The sequence below is a fragment of the Boleophthalmus pectinirostris genome, unplaced genomic scaffold (assembly GCF_026225935.1).
Source record: "Boleophthalmus pectinirostris isolate CB_2022bp ecotype Guang Dong unplaced genomic scaffold, ASM2622593v1 HiC_scaffold_8, whole genome shotgun sequence".
NCBI lineage: Eukaryota > Metazoa > Chordata > Actinopteri > Gobiiformes > Gobiidae > Boleophthalmus > Boleophthalmus pectinirostris.
In genome coordinates this window covers 33325633-33340565 of record NW_026571515.1, presented here as the reverse complement: position 1 = coordinate 33340565, position 14933 = coordinate 33325633, and the positions used below count along the sequence as shown (strand labels likewise).

At 37.3% G+C, this 14933-nt stretch overlaps 1 protein-coding gene across 1 annotated transcript; it reads left to right on the top strand.

Moving 5' to 3' along the window:
* Positions 1-1448: 1448 nt before the first annotated feature.
* zgc:113278 (Translocating chain-associated membrane protein 1-like 1-like) lies at positions 1449-9332 on the top strand. Its single transcript, XM_020930048.2, has 11 exons — positions 1449-1882; positions 3193-3253; positions 3346-3464; positions 3556-3672; positions 3764-3822; positions 4353-4437; positions 4526-4596; positions 4664-4768; positions 4852-4995; positions 5076-5236; positions 5313-9332. The coding sequence occupies exons 1-11, from the start codon at positions 1763-1765 to the stop codon at positions 5384-5386; spliced, it is 1116 nt and encodes a 371-aa protein (XP_020785707.1). The 5' UTR covers positions 1449-1762; the 3' UTR covers positions 5387-9332.
* The last annotated feature ends 5601 nt before the right edge of the window (positions 9333-14933 follow it).

The window sequence follows — 14933 nt, the reverse complement described above, 5'->3', positions numbered from 1 at the left end:
ATGAAAACTTGACAAATGTCTTTTGAAGGCTTTATTTTGAATTACATATGTTTTTTGAATGTTGAAAGCTGCTCACAATTGAATAGACTGTCACCTAGCCACTGGTTTGTACTATATAATAGTGTAACAGTAACAATCCCGAAGGGTAATAAGATGTATATACCCAGAATATTTGGTATGCATAATGTTTTCACAAATCATAATCTCTTTTGATGGACATTTGTGGGCATTTTGCTCTCTTTAGGGAAACAACCTTTTAATTACCTATGTTTTTGGTTCAAATGGACAAACTGGGACACATTACTGGTTGCTTTTATAGAGATATATATTTGAATATTGAACTAGAATACGCTAAGTGCTTTCTCCATGGCCATTTTGGATTTTCATTAGCACAAAAATGTTTAATGCTGCTCACAATTGAACAGACAATGTAATCTGTTCACTAATTTGTGCTGTATATTTATAACATAAAGAAACTGGCAAAGAAAGAGTCAATTTGCTTAACATTGGTAAATACATGTAGAAAATCCAACAAGCTCAAGGGGCTATTCGAATACTTGGAACTGAAATATAGCCTACTCTTATTTCACAATTACTCTTTGGATTTTGCAATAATGGTAATTTTTGTGCCCTTTTAAGTTCAGATATGTCTAAGAGCAATTTAAAATGATAGTTTATTATATAACTGTGCAAATTACTCAACTCAATTTTGAGTTTTAAGGCACACTGGTGGAATCCAATAACTAATTAATAAAAGTTGGCCAAGTTAACTGTAATTACAGGTTTAACATAAGTGTGTACATCTTTTAGTGCATATTTAAATTCCAGCAACACAACAGCAGCTCACAGATATATAATTGATTATTATAGGATAGCCTTTGTATTGTCCAAATTTACTTCACTATGTAGTTGTGAAGTATAAATATAAGTATAAGTATAAATACCAGTCACATCTGCAAATCAAATACATGTAAACCTTATGGAGAAATGCTCTTCTGTGTCATAGTTAAAGGTATTTAATGTCCATAATAATCATAGAGTGACCAGTGGATGTAAAGTAACGTTATACTGACCTCTGCAGGCAGAAAACTAGCATACGCGAATCATAGAGGTCTTCATATAAATTCAACGACAAAATGAAAATAATAATAAAAGCCATATATAACATTAGCTATATGCTTTAGCAATGTTAGCAAATTGTGATTACTGTGATTTTAGTAGCTCCCCTCGACGCAAAGCAAAACAGATGTTATCTGAGCACATTTTTAGCGCAGCAGGGGGAATTGAAATATATAGACACGACATTTAGCTTATTTTAATGCCAATATGACCACAAAGGTTAATCAAATGTACTGTGTTTTATGCAAAAATAGCATACGGAAGGACTGACCTGCAGAAATCGCCGGGTTGAACGCACTTGAATGGGGCGGGAGTGAGTAAAAACAGCGCTGGGGTCTCCTTCCTTTGCGGTTTCGCTTTTTCCTTGTACGTCAAAGGCGCTGGGCGGTTCATGAATGGACTTTTCAAGTGGGAGGGCCCCTCAATACTGGACTTTAGTAGGCAGGGAAAAGTGGGTGTAGAGCTAGTGTTTGCATTTTCTTCATGTCTGTTTTGTGCCAGGCAACTGATATCCAGCAGCTGGGAAGCAAAGGCCGTGTACAGCGGAGGAGCAGCAGCCGGGGAAAGCTAGCCCCAGCCCCGCTAGTGACAGTGACGGAAGCCCGGGGTCTGTAGTGGAGAGATCCGTGTTGTAGACAGGGCCATGGGGTTCCGTAAGAAGAACAAGAGCCCACCGGTGCTAAGCCATGAGTTTGTTATCCAAAACCACGCGGATATGGTGTCGTGTTTGGCTATGATAATCCTTCTCGGCCTGATGTTTGAGGTGAGCTTCTACTACTGGAGTGTGAGTGAGTGGTTAGCATGTTAGCCGCAGATGCTAACTACCATTAGCAGACGTGACAGCAGTCCAAAGTGGAGACTAGACTGCAGCTAGCATGTCTTTCCTTCTCATGTGTCCTGAATTTTGCCAAGGGAGATGTCCCTGCTACTATTTTCTTAACTAGTCAGCTAATGTGCTGTCTATTTATCTCAATTAATCTTGCTTGCCCCTTTTAAATAGGTACTGCTGACACTACAAAGTATTATTTACCTGTCCTCTCCTTGTTTTTCTTGAAGCATAAACCAAAAATAAAACCATATAAATGCAAGGTAATGCTATTTTATCTCATGTTCTGTCCAAATCATGAAATATATTTAATTGCTTTGTTAATATGTTCAGATGACACTAAGTACTGGAATGTTCTACAGTAGGAAATTAAACTTATGTATTTTGCATAAATTCAACTACATGTGTTCTTATTCCCAAACAATAATTACATTTTGGAGATAGGTAAGTTTAAAGTCATACTGCGGAACATTCCAGACAAAGCAATAACATTTCTATGGAGACAGGCAGGTCTGCTCCAGCAGCAGTTACATCGTGCACTGCTTTGATTAAAAAAAAGAGAATATAATATTGCTGTTAAAATAAAGGCTCTATGTAGAAAACCCCATGTCATCATATTAGATTTCGTATTTTGTTATGGCATTGAAAAATCTATGCTAGTTTGAGCTAAACCAGGTCTAAATCCTGCCTAATCATCATCATGCACAAATGTGTAATTTCAATTAAATATATACTCAAACACCATAAGAGTTTTTACAACGTTACTTTATCATTTAGAAAGTTTTATGTCATAAAGTTGGTCTCATACTTGAGGAAGGACAATCTATTAGAGTGTGAACGATCGTGTATTAGGGATTTTGTCCACCATGGGTCGTGGTGTCTGTGTGTGAATAGTCATAACATTTTCCGAGAGGTCCACAGCCAGTACTTTCAGTAAAAGCATGTTGTTTGAAGTACAATTCAGTCAATGGAGGAGGTAATTTGGCTTCTTTTGGGTTAAATGGTACTGATTCAGTCAAAAGTCTACAAATGGCAATACAAAATCTATTTTGTGTTGCCATTTCACTCAGCCCTAATCCCTACCCTAAACTAGGTCTAATTAATAGTGTTACATGGGCTTAACCAGATGGTTACAACAAAAACATGGCCTGAAGGAATTTACGGCCCACTAAAGACTTTTGTAATCTGATTCTTTGTTGTGTCTTTTCATCTAGTCGAATTAAAACCTTTTTTTTTTTTTTTCATAGGTGACTGCAAAGTTTGCCATAATGTTCATCACAGTCCAGTACAATGTAACACAAGTCTTAGGTAAGGTAAATTTGTGGTTTTAAGATTTTAATTATTTTTAAGGTATAGACTGGTGGTTTTGGCATGTCCTTTTTTTTTTTTTTTTTTTGCAGATGAAAAGCAAGAAGCAGTGAACCTTTACCAATATGGGCCTAAAGATGTGGCAACCGTGTTCTTCTACCTTCTAATCGCAGTCATTCTTCATGCTTTGATACAAGAATATATTCTGGATGTAAATAGAAATAACGTAACATACGTTTTTTTTTTTATCAAATGTGGAAATACATCTTTATGCAAATATATATATTTTTTAATCTGTGCAGAAAATAAACCGGAGATTACACTTATCAAAAACAAAACACAGTAAGTTCAATGAGTCTGGACAGCTGGCTGCATTTTATCTCTTCTCCTTCATCTGGGGCTGCAGCATCCTCACAGCGGTATAATCTTATCTGAAGCACTGAGTTTAGTGTTTACACTGAAGTGCTCATTATAACTCTGTGTATGTCTATGTATGTGTAAATTTTACAGGAGGATTTTGCCACAAACCCGACTTTTCTGTGGGAAGGGTACCCTCACACACGCATGGTGTAAGTCATTTTCTATCATCTTAAATTTTTTTTTGACAAATATCTTTATTACATTTTTGATATAACAAAAACAAAACATGTATAAGGGCAGAAAAAATACACAAAGCCGCACTGCAATGTAAACATATTTCCAGACATTAAGAAAAGAAAAAAAAAATATGTATAAATAAATGGACGGTGGCCTATATAAAAAAGTTATGCTATGCTAATATATTTTGATAAGTGATCCAGGAAAGGTTGCCAAAGGCAAAACTCTAACCTTTATCCTCCAGATCATACCGAATCTTCTCCATATACAATATTAGTTAATTCAGTTAACCACATCTTAAATTGAGGAACTGTATCAGTTTTCCATAAGGTTAATATAACTTTTTTGCGCAGAAGAGAAGGGAAATTCCCATACCTTTAGTCCCAGAGCCAAAGATTTGGCTAAAGACTAGACTAAAGAGCATTCATACATTATCATCTTTGATTTTAATAAAATACATCTGAAATAAGAATGACACAAAAGATAATTGGCTTTTCTCTAGTTTTCAGGTCAAGTTCTTCTACATTTGCCAAATAGCGTACTGGCTTCATGCACTTCCAGAGCTATACTTTCAAAAAGTCAGAAAGGTAATATTTGTTATTTATTATATTTCATTCTGAAATAATTAGATTAGCATGTTATGTTAACATGGGCATGTATTTTGTTGTTCGACAGGAGGACATACCACGTCAGCTCTATTACATTTGCCTGTATGTTGTCCACATCACTGGTGCCTATGTTCTCAAGTGAGTCTCATCAACTGAATGTGGTCTTGATGCTTAAACATAATGCATTTATAATCTCTGTGTTCAGCCTTCACAGACTGGGCCTGGTGCTACTTGTTCCTCATTACCTGGTGGAGCTCTTGTTCCACGCATCACGGCTCTTTTACTTTAGTGACGAAAACAAACAGAAAGGGTAATTTACAGCAAATTCAGTCAAATATATATTGACCAAAACCACACTAATGTAATGTGTGTTTTTTTTTTTTTTTTTTACAGTTTTACTCTGTGGGCTCTTCTCTTTGTTATCGCTCGTCTGCTCACTCTAACACTGTCAGTTCTGACATTTGGGTTTGGACTTCCCCGGACTGAAAATCAGGGCTTCTCTTTAGTAGAAGGAAACTTTAATGTTCTCACCATAAGGTCGCTCACACATATATGTGCTTCAGTTCTGCAGGTCCCATCACAATTTATTTCTGAATGTCTTCTGTCTTGTTTTGTAGGATGACTTGTCTAGCAGCCATATGTCTGACGCAGGCCTGGATGATGTGGAAATTCATCAACTTTCAGTTGAAAAAATGGCGAGAACATAGCCAGAACCAAGCGTCAAAGAAGAAGACAGTGAGCCCAAAGAGCAAGCCTCCTAAGAGAGAGCCCATACGAGGTGTGTGTCAAACTGTGGTTTAGTGACATGGTTAAGACTCAGTAACTCAGTGTAATTAGTCTGTGCTTCTTTACAGGAGGCTCGGCAAACGGAGTCGTAAAGTCAGATGAGAAAATGTCACCACGGGCCAGAAAAGCCAAAGCTTCATAGTCAAAGTTACATGTGACGATGCATAATTACAAAAGATTATTTTTAAATCCTCTCCAAAACTAATCGTGCACAAAGAAACATTTCGTCCACTTTGGGCGAGACTCTTTGGGGAGTCGTCAGTGTTACTGCATAAAAAGATTATTATTCACAGCGGTCTGTGTAGGTGAGGTATGGCAGGGCAGCATTGGTTTTGATGCTTTAACCAGTAGATTTTTCTCTGCAAAGTGTCCTTGATGTAAAACTACTATCACCGTCAGGTACTTTCAACTGACTGAATAATTTGTCTTTGATTGGACTGAAAAGTATGTGGGCAAAACTAATGTACAGACGAACTGTACAACTTATGATTCATAATTAAGAGCCTTAGTCATAAACCACACACTGGGCGTTAACCCCAAACAAGGTGTGTTGTAATATTTGATCGAGCTGAGATGACAAACCTGAATATTAATGATCCTGACCTGCCATTGTCTGAAAGAGCCTTTGAAATCCTCACCATGGATGGAGGCACTTAAACTTTTATTATTGCTCTGGTTCTAGACAGACTGAGCCTGGCAAACTTTATATGAGAACTGTATCTGTGATGCTGTAGTGAATGCATACAGCTAACCCTTTATAATGGCATGACTGGCACCTGAGCAAACCCAGTCTTTATGGTAATGTTGATGCATGAAGGTTTGAGGCTGAATTTGGCTCTTACATCCTGGTCTTGTTGCATCTCTCACATTCGGGACACAGATAAACTTCTATACTTAAACACACAAGCATTCAGTGGCCTTTTCAAATTGCTGCAAGAGGATTTTGTTATTTATTTTACTCATTTACAGTTTTATTTTTTATGCTTTGAGAACTATAACCAGCAACACAGTGGTACAAATGCGGTCAGTTAAATCAAATCAAATCTTTATTCAAGTGTCCTTATAACGTCATTTGTAACATTTGTTAGTTTGAGTTGCCTTCTTTGTTAAAGGTACACTGTGTAACTTTTCTGCTGGAGGATCCGCCACCTGCATGATGTTACTGCTTTGCCTAGAGTCTTTCACAGTATGGCTAGTGGTAGTTTTTTATTGCTTTCAAAATACCTTGAAAACATACATTCTTGCTGTGAGTGGACTAGTCTCACCACAGATCTGACATGTAACTTGGCTTGATGGTGCTGGAACTGTTGTTCCCATGTAGATAAGTTTAATATTAAAACTAAAATTCTTGCTCAAATAAAAGGTGCAAAAGCTCTCAAAACTATTACTTATCTTTATGTATCTGATCCAAATTGCACTAACCAGACTAATTATGCAGAAAAAGTACTAGGAAAGAATGTATTTACATATAAGACAGACTTGATTTCAAAATCATGAGTTTAATCTGCCTCTTTTAACCAATAAATAGCAAAAATGCAAATCTTCAGCAAACTCACTAACTTACCCTTTCTGCTGCTGTTCCATAAAAAAAAATGATTTGTCGACTACTACAAATTTTGGTCAGCTAAGACTAAGACTAACTAACCAATCTGACTACAAGCTGTAATATACTGTGGAACATTCCAGGCAAGGCAATAACTAGATAAGGAGGTGTGGACCCTCCACCAGAAAAATTACAGAACACACCTTTAAGTGATCAGGGGCTCTTCTCTGAATCCGTTGCCTCCCATTTTAAACCATGGGAGGCCTGTTATGTGTGAATGTTGTATGCTGGTATTGTGTTTGTGTCCAATATGGTTTTGCCTGCTATCACTATAGTGTATTAACCAACTCGGGACACTGATTATGACAATGACAACAGTGTTTATTCTAACTCATCAGTTTTATATCTCAAACGTATGTCTTGTGTGAAAGCATGACATGTGACAATCGCTGACGCCCTCCCTTTGGTTGATGGATGTATTCAGTTCACTTTGGCTGGCAGAGAGACAGAGTTTGTACGGAGAGGTGTGATCTATGGGTTACTAAATGCTTATGTGTAACTTGTCTATCACTTACAAACGCCCTTGGCTGGGAGAGATTTTTCATTTTGCCAAATTTGGCGCACGTCCCGTTGCTTCCACCTTTTCAATGATTCTGGCATTGCTGTTGCGAGTTGTGTATTCCTGAATTAGTCTATTTCTGAAGCTCTGTATTGATAGTTTGATCAGAACAGAGGAGGCTGTGGTCTACATAGGGCTAGGCGATATGGTGATAATAACTGAATCGTGATCTTGTTCCTGTGATTATCTGCTATTTTAGTAATAATGTGATTCACTATTTCTCTGTTTGAATGCAGTTGTCAGCTCTAACGTGAGATACTTTTTCCTATTCGTCAATCTCTGTAAACCTCTGGTTAAATCCAGCTGTCACTCACCCAATCATAGTGAATTGTGAACTTTCAGATAGAACAGATTACTTTATTTACCTCTTAAAGGCTATAGGAAAATCCAAAATGTATGTGATATATATATTTTGCCATATACCACTCCTCTAGGTCTAGAGTAGGGAGGGAGAAGAGTAGGTGTGTGCCCTTTACATATGGGATTAGAGATTGTAGATGCATCAAAGCATGATTATGTTGTTCTGGAGATGTAAAAATTAAAAAGAGAAACATTTAGTGTAATCTCCTGAACAAGTGCCATTTATTCACTGTTGTGGTTAATTTTATGGTCCATTCATAATTTGTGCGATACTTTAACCTCAGTCAAGACAGATGCAACTGAGATAAGGCTAAAACAGGAGAGCTTCATTTTTGCTAATACAGTATTGCCCACCCCTATATGGGATCATGATCTGTTGGGGTGCAGCAGTGTCACAGGAGGGAGGGTGGAGCAGGGACCCATAAGAACCAGCCTGTTACTAAACTGTCTCAGATATAAAAGAAAAAAATCCTACACTGTATCTGTCAGATTTTTAAGATATTTTTCTAAAGGGGAGATGTACTTCACTCTTGTTGTGTAAACCTGTGATGGTTTGTTTTGCATCCATGTCAATATGAATTGTCTTTTTATAAAAGATTGAAGCTTGCTGGACTGTTAAGTGTGGGTCAACAGTGCAGTGTGAGTGTTACTTCACCTTCTTCATTGCCTTATTATTAAAGGTCTATGTTACGCAACATTGACTCTTGTGAGCTTTAAGCCATGTTAGAATGTTGTTACCTCATCAAAAACATACCTAGTGTTATGTTTTGTCTACGTCTCCCTCATCTTCCACCTTATGATGTCATGAAGTGGTATTTTTCAAGTTAACAGCCTACCTTTTAATATTTTGGTCAGTAGACATTTGCAATTCCACAGCTGAAATTATCCAAATGATTCTAGTGAAGGCGTGTGGAGTAGAGAAATACAGTGAAGCTCTTCCTGTATTACAACATGACATCACATGGTGGAACAGAGTGTTTTCATTGTGAGAGAAGAACTCAGGGTTTGCGTGCTAAACTTGTGTGAATGAAACAAAACACAACTGTGGGTATGTTTTTGATGAGGAAACGTGGATACAACATTATAACATAGATCAGAAAATAGCGTAATATGGGCCCTTTAAATTATTTTGGCTCAAATATAGTGCAGGGTAAGGCCGCTGCGTATTCACAAGACTTCAACACTTTACTAACACTTAAAGAATAATTAATTTGACAAATAGCTGTTTTTTGTCGCTGAATATTGACACTGCAGCTCACAGCACTGTCAGCAGATATGCCACTATTGAAGCACTGTAACTTCTCAGCTTTTGGATACCTTTGCTTTCACTTTAAATCACTTTTTCTTAATTTAAATGTATTGAGTTTCTGGTAAAAAATAAGCTACTGTTCACAGCAAAAACTATTGAGTATTGTTGACACCTGTTGTGTTGTATGCTCTGGGTGAGTTTTCTGTGCTGCTTCAGATCTGTTACATTATTTTGTCCACATTTATTTATGCAATTTATGTTCATTATGTTCTTGTCACTTTTTTATTTTATGTTTAAATAAAGCCTTTATTCATTAACCAGACTCTTACGCAATTAATTATAAATAGGTCTACCATTTAGTATTTTTGATAGGAATAACAATACAAGAAGAAACAAAGTGAGATTTTGTTATGCAAAAGTTTAGTCCATCCATGTTCTTTTTATGTTGATGGGAATAATTTTAGAGGGGCCACCACAATCTCTTTTATAAACAGGAAACATCCCTCATATTTAAGGATGTAACAATAACCGAAATATCATGATATCGTATTGTCAAAGTTCTCACAATAATATCGTGGACCATCACAATATATCAAATTACAAGTCTCTTTGCTTAAATTAAGAGTTATGGTGCAGCAATAGCTAAAAAAAAGACAGAGGGAACTACATAGACCATGATCCTTTGTTACATTTTAGTGTAAACTACAAGAAGAAATAACAGTTCTAAGCACTTTTAAGTCTTAGTTCTTTAGATTCAGTCTTGTCAAGGCATTTTAAGGGGGAAAAGTAGCATATTAGCCTCCACAAAATATTGCAATAAATATTATATTGTGAGCTGTATATTGTGAAAATATACCGAGAGATTAATAGTGAGCCTCCCCACCATATCGTGAGCTTTGCCATGATATTGCAATAAATATCATACCGTGACGTTCATACCGTGATGATATCATATCGTGAGACGTGGATATAGTTATACCCCTACGCATATTATTGTTATTTATTTGGTAATTGTTGTGATTTATTTTGTAGATTTAGGCCTAACTATATTTATAAGTGAATACATTATAAGACACGTTACTGTATTTTTGCTTGAGTGCAAATTCCCATTAGACTTCTCTTTCCACTACTAGTGGTAAGCCGTCTAAATTAACTTTAAAAAGCGCTGTTACCAGTACACACCACCAGAGGGAGCCCGTCAGCTTTGAGAGCTGCAGGAACAAGGCGTAGGGGCAGAACAGCTTCTAAATCTGCATTGATAAATTACATAAGGAAATCTGCATACAACTTTCACTTCAACACAATTTATTATGATACATTTGACATAATTTCAGTTTATGTTTTGTGTTGTTAAATTACAATTAGACAAGTAAACAAATTAAAACTGTGGGAAGAAAAACACAGAGGCTAATTCCCATGACCACTGCATGAATAATGACTACAAAAACAACTAGACAACATGATGAATCATGGGACAATACAGGATAGAGTGCCACAGGGTCAAAGCAAGGACAACAGTTTGTGCACATAAGCAGTTTCAAGCTGAGTTGGAGACATTCTAGTGGCACTGGAGACTGGGAAGCATCTCAGTGATCAAAATTTGCCTCCTCATTTAGGTATTGCTATAAGGGCTCTGTCCCATTTCTGTTGACTTCTTCCTCAACTCTTTGGCTCCTGACCTGCCACTAATGCTCACTAAGAAAAGGAACCTGTTCGAAACAATCAGTATTTTTCTTATCTGGGGACTCAAGGAAACAGGAACAGAATTTGGATGCAGCCTGCTTTCTGATTGTAGGTGGTTTGAAAGTAGTGGAAACAAGGGGTTGAGGTTTTGAGGAGGCAGGTTTGGAGAACTGGGACCCTTACTTTGTATGCCATCTGTTTGTCACTGTCATACACTGCCTGCTACCTTTGCCACAGAAACAAGCAAAATCCCAGGGTATTCATAGAAAGGCATGCTCCCTCCTTTGTCATTATCATAACCCTCCTCCACTCCACCTCCACTGCAGCAGAACCACCAACCTCCTCAGCCTCTCCATCTTCTTGTAAAAAAAATTGCAGGATCCATGAGCAGAAGTGGGTTCTAAAATATTCAGTAAATAAAAATAATGAACTAAAACAATTGCAAAAGATCATTAAATGGCAAGCACTCTTGGCTCACAGCAACAAGGTTCTGGATTTGAGCCCACAGTAGGTGGGGTCTTTTCTGTGGTTCTCTCCACATTTCCTCTGGACACTGGTTTCATCCATCAACCTCCTAAAACATGGTAAAAGGCAAAATCCTCCACGTCTTTGTAAACTGTCTAAATTTTGCAACGAAGAATGGCATTATCACCAGAAAGAAACACATTTTGAAGTCACCTCAAATGTCAACATAAAGCTTTAACACTTCTTTTAAAGTGTTACATTATGTGAAATTGAGCTTTAAGCCATGTTAGAATGTTGTTACCTCAAGTTATGTTTTGTTTCATTTAGTAATTTCTTTTTTATTAGTCTGTTTACATCTCCATATCTCAAAATGCTCTGTTCTACCTTGTGAGGTCATTTAGTGGTAGTTTTCAAATTACAGCTACTTTTTACCTTTTGTTCAGTAAATATGGGAAATTCCAGGGCTGAAATTATCCAAATGACTCCAGTGAAGGTGTATGGTGATTAAAAACACGTGAAGCCCTTCCTGTATTGCCACATGATATCACAAGGTAGAGTGCTTTTAGTTTGAAAGAAGAACTCAGCCTAAATATGTGCATGAAATGAAAAACAACACCAAACAACAATACAATTTGTTCATCAACTATCTAAGAACGGTCAAAGGTTTCCAAAGAAATCCACCAATCTTTCCCGCCATCACTCATTTGTTTAAGCCTCTAAAGGTTGAACTGTGCTAAAACTTGTTCAAAGCAAAGAAAAAAACTCCATCTCTTCCAATGAGGATAAACCGCTAGTCTAAATTGTCAGTATTATGTGTAATTTCCATATAAATTAGCTTCATTAAAAGGAGAGTACTTTCTTATTTAACTGAGCTCATTTGAAATTCTGTATTTAATAAGACATGTAATCCACGACTGGTAGACTAATAGCCAACAATTAGCAGTGAGGAAAGCCAGTGTGTTTGAGCCCAAGGAACTGCTGAGGTCCTGTCCTTTGTATTATTTTCATTGATTTCCTTAACGGAGCAAATTAGGCAGCTGCTCTGATCCTGGTTTACTCACAGACTTGGCAAAAAGAGAGGAGGTCTGAAGCTTTTAAGAATCTATACAGCAGGGAATGAGGTTCAAAATGTTAAAAAGTACTATATTATAAGCAGTTTCAGCAAGTGCAATTTAAAGGTGAACTGTGTATCTTTTCTAGTGAATGGTCTACCTGGTATGGCTTTAAAGTTTTCTTGCGTTTATACAGTAAGAGATGTTTTATTCCCAAAAAGAATACATTGACAAAGCTTGTAAATGGGGTAGCTTCTCCATATATCTGACCTGTTACTTGGATTAGTAGTGTTGTCACCTTGGAGATAAATAAATTGGAAGTCATAGGAGCAATCCAGGCAAAGCAAAAACAACTCCATGGAGACCAGCAGATGACAGAGGCGTAACCCAAAATGTTACACTGTGCACTTTTAATTTTAAAATCAGAGTCAAATGACATCTAACATTGTTTATGGCATTGATTTTCAAACTGGGATGCGGGACCTGAAAACACAGATGATTACTATGACAATTAGTTATGATATAGTGGTAAACATTTAAAGTATTTGATGAAAACAGTTACACCATTAACCACACATGTGCTCTTGAAAACACTGGGGGTCAAAAGAACTAGCCAGCATGGCGCCGCCTAGTGCCTCCACTCAATTTCATTTCTCTCCAGCGACTAGGTCAGGTCATCGTAATACACTAGACGGTTTTCTGGAATAAAGAGAATGTTTGGTGAATTTCATCAAGGGGAAAGAAGTTATTGCCCTTCTTCCTACGGGATTTGGGAAAAGCTTAATATACCAGTTAGCCCCATTGGAGCATTACATACGTCACGACCAAATAGCAGAAATTGGTTAAATGAAAAAAGTATCTGCCTACCATCGAGTGAACAAATTTTAATACTGCGAAATCAGATGGTTTCTAGTGAAACAGGCTGATGAATCAGGCTACAAAAGAACTGCTGTATGCATACTTTCTTATTTCTACAATTTTGTTTTTCGAACCCAAAACCTTAAAGGGACAGTTTGGAATTTTGGACATATGGCCTCATTTCCTAATGAGCCAGAGAGTTGCAGATGTGTGAAGACACTTTTTTAAAAATTCCATCCAGTCCTTGCATTTACAGAGATCGCTGGTGCTAGGCTAGTGCATGTTAGCAGCTGTAGTTAGTCTTACCCACTCCACAAAGCACCTGAAGCAAATCTATTATTATGCCAGACTGGCGATGTAAATGGTTGTGTTGATAGAATAATGTTTGAAATAAAACTAACCTTACATCACATGAATCTACGCATGTTGAGGGACTATTTTCTCATATAGCAGTTCGCTGCTGCCAAACTTTCTATCAGGAAGTACAACTCGCTGCTGCTGCTCAGATATAAATCCTTCAAATGCATGGTTGGTTTTACTTTGAAAATTATTCTATCAACACAGACATTCACATCAACATTCTGACATTATAATTGTTTTGCTTCGGGTGTTTTGGGGAGTGGGTAAGTAGCAGGCTAACTATGGCCATTGACATGCACTAGCCTAGCACCAGCGACCTCTGCAAATACAAGGACTAGACTGGAATATTTTAAAAAGTGTCTCCACATGTCTCCAACACTCTGGCTCACTAGGAAATGAGGTCCTATGTCCAAAATTCTGAACTGTCCCTTTCAAGGTCCCATATTTTACTATTGTCTCATGTTTATTATAATGGTGTTTCCTCATCACAAACACACCTGGAGTTGTGTTTTGTTTAACACACAAATCCTGCTTATTTATGCTGAGTTCTTCTCTCAAACAGAAAACACTTTGTTCCAACTTGTGATATCATGTGATGATTCAGGAAGTGCCCCTCTGTGTTTTCTAACCTGGCTTAAAGCTCACAAGAGTCAAATTGCATAACATAACACCTTTTAAAGCTTTTGGAAGTGCATGTCTCTGTCTGTAGTGACAATTACACCAGTAAAATTAATCTTCATATACATTTTGTTTTGTCATATACATGTGTATTTATGTTTTAGTGGAGGACAATATAAGACATTTTCTGACCAATAAGAGGTTCCCGGCTTCAAAAAGTTTCAGCACACCTTTAATACATCCCTAATATATGCACGATTTCAACTTAATATAAAATACACTCTTCAATGTCACTTTTGGACAATTGGATGTTTAATTGACCATTGAATGTTATTTTGCCATTTTATATGCCAACTTCTGAGAAAACACAATAGCAGAGCACTCATGCATGTCTTTCTGATACTTAATCCTTCACCTCAAATGCCTCAGTTTTCCACAGAGCTCTTTTATTGTCCCTGGAGGCATTCTGGTCAGTGCTTCTCAATTGGCTCTGTTTATTTCTTTATCTGTTCAATCATGATGTATTGATTTTGCATTGGGTGATGCTGAGGTAGGCTTCACAAACAAAGGCGGAGCAGACAGAAGGTGAGGCGTCTCGGGACCAGAGCAGATGGTGCGCTTCAGAGCAGATACATTCTTTTTTGATTTACTTCACGACTTGATGTAGTCTGGGATTCAGTTAGCAGGGAAGAACAAGTGAAGGACACAGTGACATCCATGGGGATTTCTGTAATAGTGATTTTAATGTGGTAGAAAGGATGGTTCTGTTCAGCCCAAAAGTAAGAGTGCATTCACATTCATGTCACATCTTTGGTTCTAATATGAGACTAAATCCAGAACTAAACCTGGACTAGGACAGGGCCAAACGAAGACTATGTTACG

Excerpts from the sequence above, each read along its gene's own strand:
- zgc:113278 (XM_020930048.2), top strand. The coding sequence starts at position 1,763 with ATGGGGTTCCGTAAGAAGAACAAGAGCCCACCGGTGCTAAGCCATGAG. Across the intron at positions 4,769-4,851 it reads GACGAAAACAAACAGAAAGG|TTTTACTCTGTGGGCTCTTC; the intron begins GTAATTTACAGC and ends TTTTTTTTACAG. Across the intron at positions 4,996-5,075 it reads TTTAATGTTCTCACCATAAG|GATGACTTGTCTAGCAGCCA; the intron begins GTCGCTCACACA and ends CTTGTTTTGTAG.